General features: G+C 38.5%; 1 protein-coding gene across 1 annotated transcript in view; it reads left to right on the plus strand.

Annotated features, from left to right (window-relative positions):
* The window catches only part of foxj3 (forkhead box J3), a 133,660-nt gene that overhangs the window by 38,641 nt on the left and 71,148 nt on the right, over positions 1-23,871 (plus strand). The window contains exon 2 of the mRNA XM_058055612.1: positions 10,696-11,194. Coding sequence (XP_057911595.1) covers positions 10,874-11,194 — 321 coding nt within the window. The 5' untranslated portion in view covers positions 10,696-10,873. The remainder of the gene's footprint in view (positions 1-10,695; positions 11,195-23,871) is intronic.

Consider the following 23,871-nt stretch of genomic DNA (forward strand, 5'->3'; position numbering starts at 1 on the left):
GTGTCGCTACAATGAACTTGACGTCACCTGCCGTGTTGGCCGTTGAGCAATCTTTGCTTGTTACTCAGCGTCTTGCCTCACTTCAGTTCTTAAATCAAAGACGGCCCTGGAACGTCTCCTAAAAACAAAAGACACTTTGGCAGCTTGTGACGCAAAACGCGATGTCAGATTTGCCATCCTTGTTGGGCTGTTGACGGCATGCACGTTGCCGGGGCATGTCAGGAAGCATCTTGGTCAATTAAGATGTTTCATAACGCTTTCAAAAAAAGTGTCATTCATCTTATAAAGTTTAAGAGTTGATAATTCTTGACTGTGGCGACAGTGACAGAATCCCCCACCCCCCCTTTCTTCTAGTGCTAACGAAGTAGCTGTGGGATCGCAGTGCCAGTGGGCGTAATGCCTGAACTCTTGACCCCATTCACTATACATATAGTGTTGCTCTCTCTGTTTCAATCCGCTCTTTACTTCCTACATCATACATCAATGTCGCAGAAGTTTAATGTTAGCGCGGCCCGCGCAAGTTTGATATGGATGCTGTATGGTATCATGTACCCAGAAAAAATTATTACGTTTGATTAATGTTCATGTTAAAGGTTAAATAACTGTTAATAGTTATCCTCCCTATCCGTGTGGAAGTGGTAAGTTTTTGGCTATTTAAGTTTAAAGGAAATAACTTGAAGGCTACTGTTTAGGTCGCTAGCTCTCTAGTTTGCGAGTTAGCATGTGTCTCAAGACCCTGCAGTTGCGCAATATGTTGTAAATAAAAAGAGTATAAATGTGACTATAGTCGTGTTTTGTCATGTCTACAGGGCTCTAATAATGCTTTGTTCATTTTAATCTGAAAAAAATAATTTGTCTACCAACCAACTATATGTGGTTTCTTAAGTTTTTATTATTTGCCGCTTTATTGTTATTATTATATTTATTTATGCATTACTGATTGATTTTCTTTATTCTTGATTTGTTTATTTATTTTTCAGCTTATTTTGTGTAGAAAAATATTTGAGAAGATATTTGAGAACAGTGGAATGTTTTATCAGAGCTTTTCTTGTAGAAAATCGAAACCAAAGCAAAGTTTATTCATTTTTCTGTTTTTAATAAATGCGTTTTTTTGTTTTTTTTTTTGGAAAACCTGATGCGGCCCAGTCTCGCCCAGACCCTAGCTCAAGTGGCCCCCAAGTAAATTGAGTTTGAGATCCCTGCTCTTAAGCATTGTTGATTTTGCATGTTTACTGTATTACAGTTGTGACTGTAAGTATCGGCTTCTACTCTTAAACTGCTGCATACTGTTTTCCAGTGCTATTATTTTTCAGACATATACACTACATGACAGTGCTGTTGTTCAAGCCCATAGTTTGTTGTGTAATTTGGATGCTTGTGTATGGTAAGTTTTTTTTTTTAAAAGGAAATAAAACATTATACTCAACACACTCAACACCAGTAAAAACGTTTATTTGAACCAAGGATATCCTGGTGTCTTGACGGATAGCCAATTAGATATTCAGGCTCAAGGCTGGTGATATTGTTTTGGGTCTTACCACTTGACTTTTTCTTATAACTTTTAAGAAGTTTAAAAAGACTGTCTTAGTACATCCAACCTCAGTGTGAATACCTGAAATTCATTCCACATTTTTAGGAACAGTGGAGTGGGTGTGCCTGGAAGCGAGCGGTGGGTGGAATAAATTGAAACAGACCGTTTTCCCGGGAAGCACAAAATCCAAAGAAATACAGCTGGAATAGATGCAGATTCTGGAAGATTTATAAAGCTTTCTGTGCTGGTTATTGTGTGTAGCTGCTCTATAGGAGACCACAACTCAATACAAAGGGCCGGAAAATGAGCATAACAGGTCTTTAAACTTTTGCTACTGTTTCATTTTGAAGCCTTACTATGAATATTTGAACCTTCTTAAGATCCAACAGTGCAAAATGTACATTGTTGGAATTTTTCAACTGGTCTTGAAAGAAGAAATGTTTCTATCTTTAGTTTGATAAATTTTTCCTTCTTCCTCAATATGCATTTGAACTCTTTTACCAATCCTGTGACTTACCCCCAAGGACTTTTGTCCAGCAACAGACTAGGGGGCTTGTGAGAATCCTTGAGCCAGCAGGGTAATGAAGGCTGCGAGAGTGTCAGGGTGGCCTGAACTCATAATTCCTGTCAGTAACCCAAGGCCTTCTAATTAAGACACCAAATGTGGCCTTGCCTATTATGGAGCAGCTGGATCATTAGTGTAGCGGGTCAAATGGCCTTTTCATCAACTTGTGTCTTTTTGCTAGCTGACCTGCTGTAGCCTACATAATTATCTGCTTTTTTTTTTTTTTTTTCCAACAGAATATTGGTGTGAGTCACCTTTCTTTCGGTTACTGGGTGGAGATAGAGTCTTTGTTTGTGTGTTTTGATGGACATGAAATCACTCTCCCATTTTGGCTGACAACTACCGCCACTTCTGCTCGTCAGTCATCAAGTCTGCTCATCTATTTCTCATCAGTGTGGAGGTTGAACAGACCCACCTCTTGTCACTGTCAGCGTCTCTGAACAAACGTTATCTGATGTATTGATAAAATCCTAACCATATCAAAAGTCGTAATGATATAGGTTATTTTGTTTGTACAAAAAACAAATTACTGTACATAAAGGAACATAATGTACAGAAAAGCAGTAGGAAGAAACAGATTTCATCTAGTCTCTAGACCAGGGGTCTCAAACTCAATTTACCTGGGGGCCACCGGAGCTAGGTTCTGGGTGAAGCCGGGCCGCATCAGGTTTAAAAAAAAAAAAACCCCAAAACGCATTTATTAAAAACTGGAAAAAAATCAATAAAAAAACTATCTTCAATGCTTTTGCTTCTGATATACCCTACACTTTTTCAGTACTTTGGTTCCGGTTTTCCACACCAAAATATCTGATAAAACATTCCACTGTTCTCAAATATCTTAATTTTTATTTTTCTATACACAAAATAAGATAAAAAAATAAACAAATTAAGAATAAAGACAATAAATCAATCAGTAATAAATAAGTAAAATAATAATTAAACAGCAAATAAGAAAAACGTAAGAAACCACATACAGTTGGTAGAGAAATATTTTTTTCAGATTCAAATGTACAGTATTAACAGTTATTTAACCTTTAACATGAACATTAATGAAACTTAATAATTTTACCCAATTAGCAAGTTAGCATCGTACTCAGTTCCATCTGGGAGCAGCGTCGTAACTTTAACAACATGTTTGATCAGATGCTTTATCTTGACGTTTATTTTCCGTTCTATTCCAAATAATTTCCTGCATTTATTTGTACCCAGCATCATAAGCCTTTAGCTTCATTGCTAATCCAAAGCAAAACAGGGTAGGGTAACAGTAGGGGCAAAATCATGTTAATTGTGTCCGGTGTGCACACAGCTTTAAGCTGTCATTTCAACATTAAACTTTGGTATCAAGGTGGGGGCCTCAAACTAGCGGGCCAAATGCGGCCCGCGGGCCACGAGTTTGAGACCCCTGCTCTAGACTGCTCGACGGCCAAAAGGTCTCACTCTGTTCATGCCATTGTTCTGCGGTGTGAGGCTTAGACGAGGTAAACTGACGTGCATGCAAATGGCAATATATTGTGACCAGCTAAATTTTCAAGTTAATTTTTATTTACTGTGTGATTAATTAATTTAGTATTGTCCTTGGCCTGGTGCCCACAAGGCATTGTTTTTTTTCTGAAGGAGTCTTATGACACACTTATTCAACTTTAATGTATTTTCTTTGTTATGTCCAAAACAGTCATTGTAAACTATAAAAACGTGTTTGGTGTTAACATTGATGGCTTTCTGGAGTGGATTAACAACAACCTGTAAACATTTTGCTTTGAAGGGTTTTTTTTTTTTTGCAAAAAAACTGGCAACCTGTATACACTTTTACCTCAGATTACACATTTTTTATATTCAAAACCACATAAAGAAGACGGCAAGGTCTATGTTTAGCTCAATAGCTCAAGTTGAATAACTCAAAAAATGACCAAAAGAAATGTCGCTGGATTCTTCTTCTCATGAACCCAGAAAGGCCAACATCATATAAAACTGTTAAATGAGAACCACGCTAGTGGAACTTAACACAATCCGCATGCCATCTTGTCTCTTTGGCCGCCAGTCAAGTCAAAAAAGTAACAATAACTGACACATAAATTGTCCTTGTGTTAAACAAGAAAATAATAACAAATAATCACAAATACATTAAAATATCCATTATTGTGTGGTATCAGTCGTATTATTTACTACTGGCAAATGCTCCTCCCAATCAGAAATCTCAAATTAACCTTTTTTCCCCCCCCTGGAATTCTGTTAGGGGTGGTCGGGGGGTTGTATTCCTTAATCATCTGCTCATGTCTGTGCTGATAACCGTTATTGAGTTGGCTGCTGAACGTCTGCTAACCTCCCACTGTTGGAGATCAATGGACTTGGCAAGCATAAGCTTCCTCTGACCGGCTGACGCCAAAACAGCTGGCTCAATTTCCAAATGGCTGGCGGATGCCCACTAGACCATCGTTTATATTGTACGCGACACCCATTTCTACTATTTAATCAACACGGTTCATCTGGCAACCAGTCGACCAAATGCATTTTTCTGCAATATTTGAAAGGACAATACTGTTTAACGCTTTGTTTAAAAATGATGAATCCTGAACGCTACTCAGTGTATTCAATGCTGCTCCCGCTCTTCTTCGGCCCCTGTTGGTTTAGGAGGAGGGGGTGTGTTTACGTCCCTCTTGCCCACGTTAAGTCCACAATGAGCTCCTTGATCTGGGTGTTCATGGCCAGTCTGTTATTTTCACACCTCCTCGTCAGGCGCTGATCCTCCACCCAGAAGACCGACTCACGATAATCAGGCCTTAGCACCGAGGTGTCGTCTGCAGACTTGATTATGGCTTTGTCGTTGTTATGGGTGAACAAAATTTGTACTGGTCTTAGTGTATGCTACACCGTATGACTGTGGTGCATCACTTCATAATATGTTATGACGGCAATTTTGCTAACTTTGTGGATTATATATTTGTGGTTATTTGGTTTTGTTGTGAAAGGTGGCAGCTATCATGTCTAAGTAGTGTGAAGAATGATTGTATTATATAACAAATTGATGCATATTTCTGTGCTTGTGTGTGAGCAAGTGTACCATCGGCTTTGACTTTGGGCATTATTTTCATTCTTTCTATGACACAAGGTGGTTATCATTAATAACTGTCAGGCAGGATGTTTAGAGTGACCATGCAATGCCTCCAGGTTGAGAATTTGTGAATGTGCTCATGTATGAATAATCATATTGCTGCCAAAAATGTAAACAGGAAGAATAATTCTGCAGACTAGTAAGTGAAACAGGACTAATAAACACTAATTGGAGCAAAATTATGGTTTATTGACTAATTTGAATGCCACCTTAAGTGTGCTATCTGTCAGTGGGGGAGCTAGCATTCAAATGTACTGTATACTGTGTATGTCTATGGCTTCTCTGAGACTGTATATATGTGTACCACGTGTGCGCACACTATAGTCTGGAATGGACTGCTTGTATCGGAATGCTCTGATATTGGAGATTGTAGCTACAAGTGGATATAATCTGATACTTTGCTGATATCGGACTGATAGTTGATATCTATTTTGGATTGGGACACCCCTAGTTTGTACTTGACTAAAGCAGTGTTTTTCAACTTTTTTTGAGCGTTGGAAAAATTTTGCGGCACACCAATAACCAACATTATTTGCTTCTTTCAGCTTTTTCCTGATTACGGACTCTCCACAGCAGATCCTTTTGATCCGCATACTAATTTAACCAACAATGTTACAAAATGTCACCACTACCTCTCACGTGCAACACTAAGTCTATAGGAGGAACGAGGCAATCAGCTACGTGTTGCCACACGGACGAATATTACATTGCTCTATTACACCAATGACACGCGACAATGACATAATATTTGTAGAAAATTATTAATACATGTTAATTAAAAAAGTGATATTTATAGGTTATCACATGGTTTGTCTGGTATCAGGCCCGGTATCATGCCCCCAAGTGTCAGTATCAGCCCGAGACCGATGGCACTGATAAACCAGACAAACCATGTGATGATCTTATTATCACATACTATTTAATCATGAGCTTATTATCACGTACTATTTAATCAAAAGACCATTTTGTTTCCAGAAAAAATTCAGTTTATTACAAGTATTATATCTAAACAGTGTAAACACAATAATTGCACAAATATTTCAACAATAATATTTTATCAACAGTCTTATCTTATCAATGTCTGACAATTAAAGTTCCATTAATCAAGTTTGGGTTTTTTGGTGACTGGAGAAGCACTAGGCACTAAGCACTCGTGCGCTGTTCTCTGATTGGTTGTTTCACAGGCACGATACCAGAGCAGCGCGCTCTGAGTGGACAGCTACGGGGACTGATATTGGACATGGTTAAACTCTATAGTTTATCAGTATCACTGCCCTGGGCTTTGACACAGTATCATTTCGGCCTTTTCCCGTATCATTCATGGGCGGTTTCTAGGGTACAGGGCCAATTAATACTGTAGTGTGTGATAATGAATAATTCCTCAAGGCACACCTGACGATTTCTTGTTGAAAATCACTGGACTAAAGCATACCGGACTAAAGGGTGCTCTGATGATGAATAGTCTACACAGAGAGTTTTCGGTCATCTGTTCTTCGGTGGTGTCCTTTGTTGACCTGTGTGAGCTGTTGGAGGCGTAGGTCTTTCATGGCGCTCAAGAGGTGAGCGAGAATAGATGAAAATGTCATTTTGCGTGCGGTTCAGTTGCTGTCTTGAGGCGTTTTTTTGAATCACCATTTGCAAAGTCTCTCAAAAGAATGGGATAGAATTTCACATTGAAGACTATTTTTGAAAGGATAGGAGTGTTTGGTCTATTGAGGGCTGTCAGGACTGTGTTTATTCCCAGCCTGACAGTATGACTGTACTCACACAACAGGAAAAAAAACCCCAAAAAACAATCACACATGTTCATCATTCTCCCTCCTGTCCTTTTGCACGTCAAGCAGTTCAAGATGTCAGCCTGCTCTTATTCCCCCTCCACGCAGATGCCCATCTTCACCTACATTTATAACTTTAGGCTTATCTCGTCTGCCCCCTCTATTTCGGGACATGCAGGGCAGTGTGCCAGAGAGGACAGCGAGACAGGCTGTTGCAGACACACACTGGGCGGAGGACAGTTTGCAAGATGACACTGCCTGCCTTGTTTATGGCAGAAGCTCCACGAGGGGGCGGGGAGGGGTGGCGGGGGGAAGCGTTGCAAGCTGGAAGGCAGGGCAGGCAGGCAGGCAGACAGACAGGGGAAGGGGGTTTACTAGCCACAAGAGAGTCGGAATTCTTCCTGAGCCATTGCCCCATTTGGCTGGCAGTTGTGAAAACAATTGCCCAGCATTTACTCTCTCTCTCTCTGTGCAGATGGAGTCCTAGCTATGAGTCAGCTCTGAGAGCAGCAAGTGGCAGAGAAAGTGCTGGTCTAGTCATCTGCTGCACAGCCAGTATAAGCATGTGCAAGCATGCAAACAACTTCTTCCTGTTTTTTTTTTTTTTTTACCCCATCTTTTTCAGACATTACTTAATTTACAAAGGTCTTAATGTAATTCAAAGAATACATTTCAAAAAACAAGAACTATTTCTGGGTAAAATATCAGTATATACAGACACTCCTGCACCCCTTAACACTCCCAAACAGTATTGGAAGACAACTTTATCATTTCATTTCAGACATGCCCTGGCTTCATTACTGCTGCCTAGTGACCAGAATACTACACATCACATCAATATGTTTCGACTAATAATAGATCATGTATTAATTGATTAATTGATTTATTACTGAAAAACCGCAATATACTGAGGGAGCGATAATTGAGCTGGGGTATTGAAAGCTATTGCGTGTGTACGTGTTGTTGTGCATCAGTGGACATGGAGTTAATTGTATATTCAAAGTGTACTTTGTAGGGGTGTCACAAGACACAAGATGATACACAAGATTGGGTCTTCGAGACCAAGACGGGATTACATTTAACTATATTTAAGAAATAAAAATAAATACAAATAAATACAAATACATAAAAATAAATACAAATAAATACAAATAAATACAAATAAATACAAATATATAATATAACAATATTCATTTATTCATTCATTTTCTGCCGCTTTTCCTCACGAGGTTCGCGGACGGGTGCTGGAGCCTATCCCAGGTTTCGGGCGAGAGGCGGGGTACACCCTGGACTGGTCGCCAGCCAATCACAGGGCACATATAGACAAACAACCATTCACACTCACATTCATACCTATGGACAATTTGGAGTCACCAATTAACCTAGCATGTTTTTAGAATGTGGGAGGAAACTGGAGTACCCGGAGAAAACCCACGCATGCACGGGGAGAACATGCAAACTCCACACAGAGATGGCCGAGGGTGGAATTGAACCCTGGTCTCCTAGTGAGGTCTGCGCGCTAACCACTCGACCGCCGTGCCGCCAATATAAAAATATATACAATCTATTAATTTACATAATGCCATGTATTTCTGCATTCTGTGTGAATGCCAGAATGACAAATATAATTGACAAAAGGGCTCACTCTGTTGTTTTATGGAACAAATGATGCTGAAGCCAATGCAGAGCGTGTGCCCTCTTCCTGTCTTCCTGTTTTGACGCGGGAGATGAGGAAAAACATTGGCATGACAAAATATTTGCTTGCGAAATCAAGTTCATTTTCATTTGTTGTCTGATTAATTTGTTTATTTATCATCCATCCCAGGCCAGGTGTCAACGAATCTGAATGAGGTTTGTGACACCCCTTGTACAAGACAATTGATTGACGACCAATTGAATAGAAAGTTAGGCTAAATTCTGACGTCATATGGAGAATCAAGAAATTGCGGAGTCAGTCTAGCACCAGAGATACAGTATGTTATAAAACTGGGGAAACTAAGGCTAAAAGCAAAATAAACACCTCAAGTAAACTACCTAGGGGCGTACTGCCTAAAGGAAAAAAGTAAACAGGAAGCAAAAAGTAGAAAAGCAGGAAAACGCATCTCACAGAAAGCACAGTTTCTCAAAGTACAACAGACAAGGGGATGACATGAGGGCTGTAATGTAAAGTATCAAAATGTAGCATCAAATGTTCCAACAGGTAGCAAAGCAAAAGTCCAAGTCCAGGAGCAAGTGGGGCCACGGAAGAACATCCTGATGCATCGTCAGAACAATGTGCTTCATTGCTGAATGGAGCCCAAACTGTCCTTAGGACAATTATTATGGCCAATATAGCAAGCTTAAATCCACCAGAGGATCAATCTCCAGTTGCAAAATAGGGGTCTTTACAACAGATATATCTGCTGGATGCTCGGGATGGGTGTTTAATCAGTTAATTGATCAGGAACTTCATTTATCTCTAAGAGAAATTCACATTTCCAGCAGCTGTGAAAAGATGGGAAAACATACATAAAGTGGCATAATAAACTTCAACAACTTAAAAACACAAGGTAAAACGGCATGGAAAATGGATGGATGGCACAATATGGAAAAATACAAAAATTCCATGCAAATAAATAAATACAGAACAAGATAAATGTCGGATTCATTGTGCAAATCAGAATAATCATAATAAGGTAATGAATTCAGCCTAGTTTGTGTGTCTTCAAACAAAAAGAGCAATAGTTATTTTACTCTGCTGTTGTGTCTTAGCTGTAGTATTACACTCCATAGTCTCCTCTTGGCTTACACCAGGGGTCTCAAACTCAATTTACTTGGGGGCCACTGGTCAACTCAGGTCTGGGTGAGACTGGGCCGCATCAGGTTTTCAAAAAAAAAAAACAAAAACGCATTTATTAAAAACAATTTTTTTTTAAAAAAAAACTTAGCTTTGGTTCCAATTTTCTATAAGAAAAGCTCTGAAAACATTCCACTGTTCTCAAATATCTTACTTTTTATTTTTGTACACAAAATAAGATGAAAAAAAATAAACAAATCAAGAATAAATAAAATCAATCAATCAGTAATAAATAAATATAATAATAATAATAATAATAATAATAATAATAATAATAATAATAATAATAATAATAATAATAATAATAATAATAATAATAATAATAAAACGGCAAATAATAAAAACTTAAGTAACCACATATAGTTGGTGGGTAGACAAATTATTTTTTCAGATTAAAATGAACAAAGCATTATTAGAGCCCTGTAGACATGACAAAACACCACTATAGTCACATTTATACTCTTTTTATTTACAACATATTGCGCAACTGCACATGACACATGCTAACTCGCAAAACAAAGAGCTAGCGACCTAAACGGTAGCCTTCAAGTTATTTCCTTTAAATTTAAAAAGCCAAAAACTTACCACTTCCACACGGATAGGGAGGATAACTATTAACAGTTATTTAACCTTTAACATGAACATTAATCAAACGTACTAATTTTTTCTGGGTACATGATACCATACAGCATCCATATCAAACTTGCGCGGGCCGCACTAACATTAAACTTTCATATCAAGGCGGGGGCCTCAAACTAGTGTCCTCTGTCAGCCATACCATAGTAGCGATAAACACATCTTTCAGTGCTGTAGCCTAACCATTCAGGTTCTTAAACCAAGACAAGTTAACTGACACAAACATGGCTTCCCTTTCCACAGATTTGCCTTGGAGAAGACGGCATGCTGATGTCCTGATCTGAGGGAGTCCGCTTAGACTTCTTCACCATTTGTCCCCTTCGCCCATCAGTCCATCAGCTACAACACACGCCAACTGCTTTACCTCCCGGGCAGTCCCCAACCCGCCCCCCCTCCCCACCGCCCACGGCCTGCCGTCACCATGACGTCGGAGCTGGAGAGTAGCCTGACCTCCATGGATTGGCTCCCTCAGCTTACCATGCAGGCGGCCATCCGCAAGGCCGACGGCCAGAACGCCCACGGGCCAGGCATGGGCAAGAAGAGCGCCCTCCTGGATCCTAACACCACGCTGGACCAGGAAGAGGTTCAGCAACACAAGGACGGCAAGCCGCCATACAGCTACGCCAGCCTCATCACGTTTGCCATCAACAGCTCGCCAAAGAAGAAAATGACGCTGAGCGAGATCTACCAGTGGATCTGCGATAACTTTCCCTACTATAGGGAGGCAGGAAGTGGATGGAAGGTATGTTTATTGTCATAAAAAGTTGCAGGGAAAGTTGATGATTGTCTTCTGTGCACAGGACGGAAAAACCAGATGTATGCATCATCACCAATCACTATTGTCACTTAAGACAAAATCTGAACTAGCGTTCCAAATCACACAAAGTGCCTCACTCTGTCAAATGAAACATGATGCCGTCTTATATATATAAAAAAAAAGATAAAAAAGCTGGATTGATATTCTGAGAAGCGGCCTCTATCTGCTTGCACACAGCCTAAATAGCCCATTCATGGGTGGTATTATTCATGGAAGATGCCTTGATAGGAGAAGGCCATTATGCAGAAGCAGAGAGCCAGTGCTGTGTCATCATCTCAAGGAGGCTGTGATATACAGAGATGAAGCTTTGCTGATTGCCTTTTAAAGGGCCCAGATGGAAATTGATATTAGAATGAGTTTTCCAATCAGTCAACGTTTATTGGAAGTAGAATCTTCAGGCGGTGCTTTATTGCAGTCAGACAAGATGAATGAAGCCCATTTCCTCAGGGCGACAAGATCTGGCGCATGTATAGGCCGTATGTTTTGCGAGGGGCAGATTAGAATGCACATGTTCTTTTTAATGTTTGAGACTTGTGTTTGGAAACTCAATTTGACACTTTTTTAAACTGTCATTCTGCCTTAATTAACAGTTGGCAATGTTAAAGTCAGACAGACTAAGCACTTGATGGCTCAAAACATGAAATTAGAAAGGTAACTGGAGATTATGACCCTTTGTTAGGACTTTATGACTTCATGCCTGTTGTTATAAAATGCTCTAATGGCAGTTTCACCCCCTTTGGGCATTGTTATTTTGTGTCAAAAAAACATTTTGTGAGAAAAATTATTACCGTATTTCCGGACTATAAGTCACACTTATGGCTGTTCCTGTGACTTATACTCCAGAGCGACTTATAAATGAATAAACTGTTTATGTTACATAAACACTGGACAACTTTTCTGTTCATGTTTATTTTTTGGCGGCCGACCGGTTAGAGCGCAGGCCTCACAGCTAGGAGACCCGGGTTCAATTCCACCCTTGGCCATCTCTGTGTTGTTGGTCTTGCCTAAAAATGCTTGCATTTATTTGTATTGAGTGTAAATATGAAGCTGCACGGCGGTCGAGTGGTTAGCACGCAGACCTCGCAGCTAGGAGACCCGAGTTGAATCCCACCCTCGGCCATCTCTGTTCTCCCCGTGCATGCGTGGATTTTCTGCGGGTACTCCGGTTTCCTCCCACATTCCAAAAACATGCTAGGTTAATTGGAGACTCCAAATTGTCCATAGGTATGAATGTGAGTGTGAATGGTTGTTTGTCTATATGTGCCCTGTGATTGGCTGGCGACCAGTCTAGGGTGTACCCTGCCTCTCGCCCGAAGACTGGGATAGGCTCCAGCACCCCCGCGACCCTCGTGAGGAAAAAGCGGTAGAAAATGAATGAATGTGTATGTTATATAAACACTGGACACCTTTTCTGTTCATGTTTTTTTTTTGGCGGCCGACCGGTTAGAGCGCAGGCCTCACAGCGAGGAGACCCGGGTTCAATTCCACCCTCGGCCATCTTCTGTGTGGAGTTTGCATGTTCTCCCCGTGCATGCATGGGTTTTCTCCGGGTACTCCAGTTTCCTCCCACATTCCAAAAACATGCTAGGTTAATTGGCGACTCCAAATTGTCCATAGGTATGAATGTGAGCGTGAATGGTTGTTTGTCTATATGTGCCCTGTGATTGGCTGGCGACCAGTCCAGGGTGTACCCCACCCGTTACCCGCAAAAAATGCGACTCATGTATGATTTTTTTTACCTAATTATGCATTTTTGGCCTTGTGTGACATATACTCCGGAGCGACTTATAGTCCAGAAAATAGGGTACTTAAATAAAACAAAAAAAGTTGAACTTACATTAAGACATTAATTATCGTCCATGACAATTTGACATTGTGATAGGCTTACTCTCATCCAAAATCCTCTATATTAGAGGCCCCCAACCACCAGGCTTTAAGAAGCAATGATTTAAAAAAAAAAAGAGGCTTTTAAAAAAATATGTTTTTGCCATTGTTTTTCATCAAGCATTTATTACCACTTTCTTTGGTGTCCTTGAATGCACCATAGTGCTCTGAGTTAAAGTTCCATACAGCTCTCTCCGATGTTGCCTCAAATAGATTGGAATCGTTCCTGTTCTTCTTTCATCCCATTGTTGTTTTCCAAATGCTGATGCTGTGTGTGAACACACAGAGGTGAGGTTTGATCACGTTATGTCTGCGTTGAGTTGGAGCGGTGCATCACCTCAAGTTAAGCACGCTGCCTGGCACCTACACATCAAACACTGATGTGATAATCTTCTCTCTGGAATTCAAAGTCCAGGCTCATACCAATGGTGAATCTAAATTTAGTTTGTGCTTTTAATTCAATGTTGTCAGCTACTTTTCTCATTTTTGTTCAGTATCGTCAGCCATGATGAAACTTGCAGGGCTTTAACATTAGCTTCAAAGTAAAGTTGCTGTTTTTGCAATGTAGCTAGTGACACTGTCAACTTTGTGTACTTTTTTTTCCAGTTGAGAAAATTGTCTGTGTCGGTCATTGCTGTCAATGCACTTATCGTGTTGATTCTACTTAAAACCGAAATATTCCCACACTGTGGCATTCACCTTAAAATCGCTTTTGTGTGGCCATTCATGTTAGTGTATGCTGGCTCCGTGCTCACAAAGCTGGCTAACTGCAGCTGGACTAGTAGCTAGTAGCCCCGCCTCCAAAGTCACAGAGAAGTTTTTTTTTTTTGGGATCTTCTGCTAAGTTGATTCATCCATTATCGTGACCGACCTTGGTCTTGGGCATCCTTCTTTCATGTTAGGCTCTACTGCAGGTCACAAATTTGGCCCGCGGGCACTAGTTTGAGGCCCCCGTCTTGATACGAAAGTTTAATGTTAGCGCGGCCCGCGCAAGTTTGATATGGATGCTGTATGGTATCATGTACCCAGAAAAAATTATTACGTTTGATTAATGTTCATGTTAAAGGTTAAATAACTGTTAATAGTTATCCTCCCTATCCGTGTGGAAGTGGTAAGTTTTTGGCTATTTAAGTTTAAAGGAAATAACTTGAAGGCTACCGTTTAGGTCGCTAGCTCTCTAGTTTGCGAGTTAGCATGTGTCTCAAGACCCTGCAGTTGCGCAATATGTTGTAAATAAAAAGAGTATAAATGTGACTATAGTCTTGTTTTGTCATGTCTACAGGGCTCTAATAATGCTTTTGTAATTTTAATCTGAAAAAAAAAAAATAATTTGTCTACCCACCAACTATTTGGTTTCTTAAGTTTTTATTATTTGCCGTTTTATTATTATTATTATATTTATTTATTACTGATTGATTGATTTTCTTTATTCTTGATTTGATTATTTATTTTTCATCTTATTTTGTGCAGAAAAATAAAAAATAAGATATTTGAGAACAGTGGAATGTTTTATCAGAGCTTTTCTTGTAGAAAATCGGAACCAAAGCACTGAAAAAGTTTGTATATATATATTTTTTTAATAAATGCGTTTTGGGTTTTTTTGTGAAAACCTGATGCGGCCCAGCCTTGCCCAGACCCTAGCTCTAGTGGCCCCCAGGTAAATTGAGTTTGAGACCCCTGCTCTACTGCCTATTGCAAAAATTCAAATATCCACTGTATGACAGAAATGCTGTTTTAGGGATCGAAAAAGGAGAAAAACATGAGTTGGGAAAAAAAAACTATCTATCTAATCTAAAGCCGCTTGAACTCACTATTGTACTCACAGTATTAAATTATTGAATCAAACATTATGCTATGGATTTACAATTATTTCAGTTTAGATTCTCATGGGGGGAAAAAACAATGGCTGGGAAAAACTGCGACTCGGGCTTCTTGCGCTTTGAGTGATGTGGTTTGTCACATTAGTGAGGGGAATTTCTACAGTTTCAACCCACATTGAGGCCAGACTGTTGATCTTAGCAAGCATTTACCAAACTACCAAATAGCGTCTTCATCCTCAAACAATCGAGACACCTTCAAGCCGACCCGGAACCGTTTAGGTTTGTCTTATTTTAACCAAAACAACGTTTTAGTACACTCCGGTAGAAAAAAAAAACACACGCCACTCAAATAAAAGTTGTTTTGATGGCAACCTTGCTAGTAGAGCACAAGGTCAGCAGCATTGAGGAAAGAGACAGAAGGCAACTTGAGGAGAAACAGGAAATTATGTGCTTCAAAACTGTTGAAATCGAAAAATATCAGGTACTTTAGGATGTTCTGTTGAAAGCATTTCTTAAAAATTATCACTCAATACTTGACAAAAAGACTGCAAAAGTATAAATTTTCCTTATGACTGGGGTGTCTAAAGTATAGCCCACAACTTACGGCATACGGTACATTTTGAAAAAAATAAAAGTAAACTTGGGCATAATTTACACATATTTGCAAATGGTGATTAATCATGATTCATTAATTTGGAAACAGATTAATTGGGCGGCCCTAATGGTTTATATGACATTGTAGGCCAGAGTGTTGTGTTGTGAGCTGTCAGGGTTTGGTCTGTAGGGGCCAGTTGTGTTTGGCTACGAGTCGGAGCTTGTCAACCCAAGAGAGAAGAAGAGTTTCTGCTCCGCGTTGGCTGCACAATACTAAAACGTTTTAGTACATATATATTAAAAATTAAAATATAATAAAAATATTAATACATATTAAATATTAATAAATATATAATATAATAGTCTTCAATGCTTCTGCTATACCCTCCACTTTTTCAGTGCTTTGGTTCTTTGGAAAAGCTCTGATAAAACATTAAATTATTATAAATTATTAAATTATGATAAATTATTTTTTATTTGTTATTAAATTATTAAATAAATGTTTAATGTTAATTCTTATTTTTCGACACAAAATAAGATGGAAAAATAAATAAGCAAATCAAAAAACAAATGAAAGAAATTAACACATTAATTTTTATTTATTATTAAATTATTAAATAAATGTTTAATGTTAATTGTTTATTTTTCAACACAAAATAAGATGGAAAAATAAATAGGTAAATCAAAAAACAAATGAAACAAATTAACAAATTAAACTTTCATATCAAGGCGGGGGCCTCAAACTAGCGTCCTGCGGGCCGCATTTGGCCCGCGGGCCGCGTGTTTGAGACCCCTGTTGTACAGTATATAAGGGCTCCTGTTTTCTACTTATTTTCAGTTGTGTAAGTGTAATAATATGATGTTTTTGTTAAGCATGTTACATACAAAACATTACCATCATTCTGTCGCGTATGATTTGTTAGACTATGCAAAATATGCATTCCATTAATCTCAATTCATTTACCAAATGACATTAAATCAAACAATATCAACTTGATAGAAGCCATTAATGGATTATTACGTGAACACAGTATTGACTGGATTATTACATTTAAACCCAAAACCATTACAATAACAGTAATTGCATTTAACCATGACTGTATAGAAAACTAGATTTTTCTTATGCCTCTTATTATTACAGGTCTATTTTTTCCACTAGCTGTGATTTATGAGACAATGGTCCATTGTTATGTCAAGCGGTCTCGGTTATGCTTGTTTTAGTGCAAGCCAGGGTGCGAGTGATGGCGTTCACACTTGACCAAATGAACCTCGAATGCAGCGGAGTTCATTTTAACTGAACCGAACATGACAAGTATGAATGCACCCTGAGTGTTTATGCTCCTGATTTGGCCAGTTGCACATTACATACATACACTCTTACACACACACTGTCATCATGAGTTCACTAGGCACTTGTTAAAAAGGACTTTTCTATTTCTATTTCTATTTCTCTTAGGTATGTGTGTGACCATGATGCCGTCTGTGTGTGTGTCATCCTTGGAGGCACGTACTCCTGGGCGGGGTGAATGTAGGTCGATGTAGTCATCACTCGCGTGTTCAGCCGTAGTCGCTGGAATTTGGGATTTTGTATGATTATTGTATGATAATTATAGGTATATGTGATGATCTTATTATCACATACTATTTAATCATGAGCTTATTATCACGTAGTATTTTTTTTCTCCCTTTATTTGGGCAAATATATGAAACGTTACAGTGCATTTCTTACATCAATCAAAATATAACTTTTTATTATTTACATTTGTATTCAACTATCTGATAACAAGCCCAAAAGGAGTAGGCTAAGCAAAAGCTTATAAATGCCTACCCCTTTTTGCAAGATATAATCATGTTCTTGCCACTGTCTTGTTTTCCCCTGTTATTATTGTCATTGTAATATTATTATTATTATTATTATTATTATTATTATCTTTTTCATTATAATCATCATTAATATTACCATTTTCATCATTATAGTTAACAATTTTTGATTTTTTTTCAGTTTTAATTATTTAATTTTACAGACTTCATTGCTTCTTGTAGAGTGCTGTATCATTCCATCTGTTATTTTCTGAAATCCGCAGTCTTTGTGTGTCAATTTATTAGCCCATTTTTTTTGTGACATTTACTTATTTTCTGGATTGCATGTGTCTAATCTTGTGCATTAAAAAAACAAGAACTTGAGACTGTGTCTGGACAGGTGACCAACCCAAACATCAGTATCTTCTTGTTTATCTTCTTGCTTATTTAATCAAAAGACCATTTTGTTTCCAGAAATTTTTCAGTTTATTACATGGATTATATCTAAATAGTGTAAACACAATAATTGCAAAAAATATTTCAACAATAATATTTTATCAACAGTCTTATCTTATCAATGTCTGACAATTAAAGTTCCATTAATCAAGTTTGGGTTTTTTGGTGATTGGAGAAGCACTAGGAATTTTTATAGTGTGTGTTCACGCTCGTGCGCTGTTCTCTGATTGGTTGTTTCACGGGCATGATACCAGAGCAGCGCGCTCTGAGTGGACAGCTACGGGGGCTGATACTGGACATGGTTAAACTCTATATTTTATCAGTATCACTGCCCTGGGCTTTGACACAGTATCATTTCGGCCTTTTTTCCCGTATCATTCATGGGCGGTTTCTAGGGTACAGGGCCAATTAATACTGTAAGATGCCCTAATCTCGCCTTAATCACCCCAAAACACCAGCATCGGGCTGCACCTTCAAGAAGTATCAAGTAACATGCAATAAAAAAAGATCATTGTGGAAAACTGTGAAGGTCACCTTTTGGGGAAAATAATTGCTTTTCGAGGAGCGTTTTTCTTGGCTTTTACAGTTTGCAGTTCTGAGCAGTCTTTAGAGCGTTTGATTCAGGTTGCTGTATCCCTCTTCTGTATGGGAGGCATTGCTTTTTGGAGGGCAGCCAACTAGCTTGAGGACATTTTGGATTTAAGGATTCCTAGAGACTTCTTCGAGAAGAGTAATGCTTTTTTTTCTGAAATGGAAATATTCTGTATCGATGTGTTTGCAAGCCCCCCCCTTTAAAGAGAAACCAAAAGACGGCCTGGGACCCATGAGGAATTTAAAACGGATGTTAGTTATCAAGCTGTTTTGCTTAAATGTCGCATTTATAGAAGATATAACAGCTTTATGCGACATGTTTCATTGTTCATTTTATTTTTTACACAATGCGAGATCGCAAAACAAGGATGCATTTCTTTTACAGGTCGACAACTTGTGCTTTTATCATACAAAGGAAATAGCCTTATTTTTATTTCATGTACACAAAGGCATGTCATTTTGTCTCGATGTGATTGCACCTCTTTTCGTTTGCACGATTTTTATATTTAAGTAAGCGTGCTGCAGGTTTTGACTTTGTGGATTATTTTGGCAGTCTTTGTATTGATTCAATAACACATCTTTATTTGAGTGACAGTGCTGTGGCGTTTGACTTTTTGGATTATTTTGGTATTCTATGCATTTCTTTGATGACACATTTTCATTTGAGTGACCATCCTGCAGGTTTTGACTTTTTTTATTCATTTATTTTTGAGTCTTTCCATTGATTGCATGACATATTTATTATGAGCGAGTGTGCCACAGGTTTTGACTTTGTGGATTATTTTGGCAGTCTTTGTATTGATTCGATAACACATTTTCATTTGAGTGACCATCCTGCAGGTTTTGACTTTTTTCATTTTTTTATATTTGAGTCTTTCCATTGATTGCATGACATTTTTATTATGAGTGAGTGTGCCGCAGGTTTTGACTTTTTGGATTATTTTGGTATTCTATGTATTGCTTTGATACATTTTCATTTGAGTGACCATCCTGCAGGTTTTGACTTCTTTTTTAATTTATTTTTGAGTCTTTCCATTGATTGCATGACATATTTATTATGAGTGAGTGTGCCACAGTTTTTGACTTGTGGATTATTTTGGCAGTCTTTGTATTGATTCGATAACACATCTTTATTTGAGTGACAGTGCAGTGGCTTTTGACTTTTTGGATTATTTTGGTATTCAATGTATTGCTTTGATACATTTTCATTTGAGTGACCTTCCTACAGGTTTTGACTTATTTTGCATTCATTTTTGAGTCTTTCCATTGATTGCATGACATTTATTATGAGCGAGTGTGCCACAGGTTTTGACTTTGTGGATTATTTTGGCAGTCTTTGTATTGATTCGATAACACATCTTTATTTGTGTGACAGTGCTGTGGCTTTTGACTTTTTGGATTATTTTGGTATTCTATGTATTTCTTTGATGACACATTTTCATTTGAGTGACCATCCTGCAGGTTTTTACTTTTTATTTGATTACATGACATGTTTATTATGAGCGAGTGTGCCACAGGTTTTGACTTTCTGGATTATTTTGGAGTCTGTGTTGGTTTGATGATGCGTCCTTATCTGAATGAGTGAGCGTACTTTTTGAAGTCTTCCCAAAAATTTGATGACGCGTCTATTTGAGCAGCTGTGCGGCAATATTTTTACCTTCTGTATTATTTTAGTCTTCGTATGTTTTGATGACATATTTCTGGATTTTTTATGGAGTCTTTGCATTGATTTGATGCCACGTCCTTACTGGAGTGTTTGACTTTTTCCATTGTTTTGTGTTTTTTTAACTGATGTAACAGTTATCATATAATATATATGGCAATAACCATAAGACATGTCTTTGAGACATATTTGAGATTTCTGGATTTTTTTTAGTCACCGTCGTGTACTAGTTAACTGGTCTGTTTTTAATTTGCCGGCAGCATTGATTTAGTGACGCTGTGAATGTACGTGTGGATGGTTGTCTCTCTATACTTTGTGCCGCGTGATTGACTGGCAACCACTTCAGGGTATAGTCAGCTGAGATAGGCTCCAGCCTCCCCCCACAGCGCTGAACAGCACAAGCAGTACTGAATGAATGTATTTATTTTACAAAATATAGCAGGTAATGTATATAACTGGTGGGCGACTCTGAAGTAATTCAAGGTTCATATGTCCTTTGAGAAATACTGTATATTTCTTGTGCTAGCTGCGTAGAGTTGTTAAATCTTTTTCCTAAATATGGTAAATGACTGTGCTATATATTGACACTTCATGACGAACGGCTTTCTAAATTGGTAGTCTAACAGGACTGCCTGTATTGATTTTTTTTTTTTTTTGTAAGTCTTCGCTGGGCCAGTTATTCATCTCCGGGTTTTGCACTCACTAACCACATCTCTAATTATCAGCTCACTTTATGCAGTCTGAAAATGAAAGCGTGACCTTAAGCTGCTCAGGAGAAGCACACACAAGACTACACAACATATCATCTGTCAGAATGTTGACCTCCGCTGTCATCACCAAGCCTGCTCGGAGGTTTCCCGTAAATCTCCAAACCTCACCTGCATTTCTTCCAGGTGAAGAATGCCAATGAAAATCTGAAGCACATGTCAACCAGTTTAAAAAAATGCCTTGTGCATTTTTTTTTTCCTACTATGTCTGTTTTCAGTACCTTTTCTCCTCTTTTTGGGAAATGTACATTTCTGATGATGGCCCACTAAATACAAAGGCTCTGTTTTCATTGTTTTCATTGAACTGTTGTATGATCTTGTTCCCAGGGAAGTTTCGCCTTGGTGCTCTATTTGACAGGAGCGCTCTAAAAATTACAACATGACACTAGTTTTTTAAATGGTCAAAACTAGCTAGCTAAAGATCCTGTATATTAGATGGGGCTGGGCTATATGAACCAAAAACTCATATCCCGATATATTTAGGTTGAGTATCGATTTACAATATACGTATATACCAATATTTTTTCCATGAAGCCAAATGTGCATGTCAAGTTCTTTTATTAAAATAAATACTTAAGATGATGATTCTTTATTTTATTTTGAAGCTTTGTACAAGATGTACCTTTAAAAAAAAAAAAAAAGTTTTAAAGATAGCCACTGCATTCTCCATCCATCCAGCCATCCTTTCGTACAAGATGTACCTTTTAAAAAAGTTTTAAAAATAGCGACTGCATTCTTTTTAAAATAAATATAGACAAAGTCAAATATTATTTTTTTAATAACAAAACTTTAGCTATGCTGAAATCTTCAGCCAATAACAAAAGAACAAAAAAATATGAAGTAGTGCCTGGATTAAGAGGATATTTTAAAAATGTCAGTGAATATACTTAACTGAAGTTACTAAACTACTAAACAATAGTATTTTTAGGTAAACATTTTTAGACGACACAAGCATCTCCTTATTTTGTGCCACGACTACCAACGTGGAAACTGCATCAGGCTTATTAGCAGCTGGCTAACTTTCTTGTACATTTGTGGTAGCGCTTGTGCTAATAATTGTGACTTTCTGGAGGAACGCAACGCTAAGTTTCAAGGTGGAGAAAATGATTTTCTTTGAATGCTCTGGATTTGAAGTACATCCATATTACTGAATTACTTGCTTATTCCTTGTCGAGTTCTTCCACCTCAGACACGGTAGCCCGTTAGCTTCAACTGAGCCTCCGGACTTCTGCTCCGCCCCTTCTCTGTGCTTCATGCAAGCATGGGGAGATACAGTTCAAACCTAGTCTATATCGATATCAACAATATGATTGATTTTGATATTCTGCTTAACCTAAATAACGATATATCGCCCAACCCTAATATGACAAGAGCGCTCGACATTTTCATAACCCGTAAAGATGGGACTTCTGCAAAGAGGCCCTGGACGTTTGCAGAGATCTCATTATAAAATGCAAATACACAACCCTAAGCAGATCAAAGGTTCAACTTCCCATTAGATCTGAGGCTTCATAATGGCCGCCTTGGGCAGTTGGCTCTATTTAAGGAGAGATTTGGTTAGCGACTAGACCTTCAGGACATGGCTCTGGAGATAATGTTCCTGCTTTTCCGACTTGTAACTCCACGCTCTTGTTGCTTATTTCAACAACTTACCTGAACAATCTTAGCACCTCAAGTTCCACTCTGGAACCCCGGAATATCAAAAGTGTAAAATTGCTCTGGTCACTTCATCAGCATGTATCAGGCGCTGTGAAAGTCTTGAGGAACTTACCAACGTTTTAGCTACTATTGGTTTGATTGTCCTATGCTAGCTAAGACTTATGCAAGAGATAGAGTTTTCAATGTTTTCTCCCAGGAGCAAAATTTAGACCTGCCAACATGTACTCATTTTTGGTAATCACACACGGAAGACATGCTTATTCTGAATGCTGCAGCGAGGACAGAGCAGATAAGCGGAGGGGTACAACGTTTTAAAGCAAGTATCGGCCAGTGGTGATAGCGTCCTTTTCCCACTGATATCGGCCGATGCAAATCCGATTGGAGCACCCCTAGCATGCATACATAAACTCTAGCTGTTTTTCCTCTAAACTCTCTCTAAATTTACAATTAACTGTCATGAGGGTGGTCTGCTTGTTTTAATGATAACAAATAACATTGTATGAATTCATTCATTGTCGGTTAAACATTTCAAAAAGTCTCAAAGTGTAATTGAAGTCAATGCAGGACACAGTCATTTGCTGTGTCTTTGCTTATTGACAAAGCTTATTAATATTGTTCTTATTTCAACTTTTGCTGCTTTTTTTGTCCTCATTCAATTGACAAGTTGCGGTCTAAAAATGGTCCCCGGGCCGCAGTTTTGGACACATCTAACATTCATTAATTCATTCATTCATTCATTCATTTTCTACCGCTTTTTCCTCACGAGGATCGCGGGGGTTGTCACAGCTGTCTTGGGGCGAGAGGCGGGGTACACCCTGGACTGGTGGCCAGCCAATCACGGGGCACATATAGACAAACAACCATTCACACTCAAATTCATACCTATGGACAATTTGGAGTCACTGATTAACCTAGCATGGAATTGCACAGGGAGAACATGCAAACTCCACACAGAGATGGCTGAGGGTGGAATTGAACCCTGGTCTCCTAGCTGTGAGGTCTGCGCGCTAACCACTCGACCGCCACACATCTAACAGCCATATGAAATCATTCTATTCCTAATCTACTATCTACTTTTCCTATCCACTCACAAAAGGGTGAACGTTTGTCCTAACATGCACCCTGCTGTGTTGCCTGTGTTGTTATTTTTATGATATATATACACCACATGGTAGCACTGATATTAAATAATAAAAAAAAAATTATCACCACAACATTTGATACACACCTTTAGTGGATATGTGTGTAAAATTTGAGCAGGATTGGTTGAAAAACATGACCGCCATCAAGCAAAACGTCAGGACCAAGCAACTACTTGTCCTTAAGTCATTGACCATTTGTCTGCACAGTGAAACCTCGGTTAGCATA

The sequence above is a fragment of the Doryrhamphus excisus genome, chromosome 18 (genome assembly GCF_030265055.1).
Source record: "Doryrhamphus excisus isolate RoL2022-K1 chromosome 18, RoL_Dexc_1.0, whole genome shotgun sequence".
In the NCBI taxonomy this organism is placed as follows: domain Eukaryota; kingdom Metazoa; phylum Chordata; class Actinopteri; order Syngnathiformes; family Syngnathidae; genus Doryrhamphus; species Doryrhamphus excisus.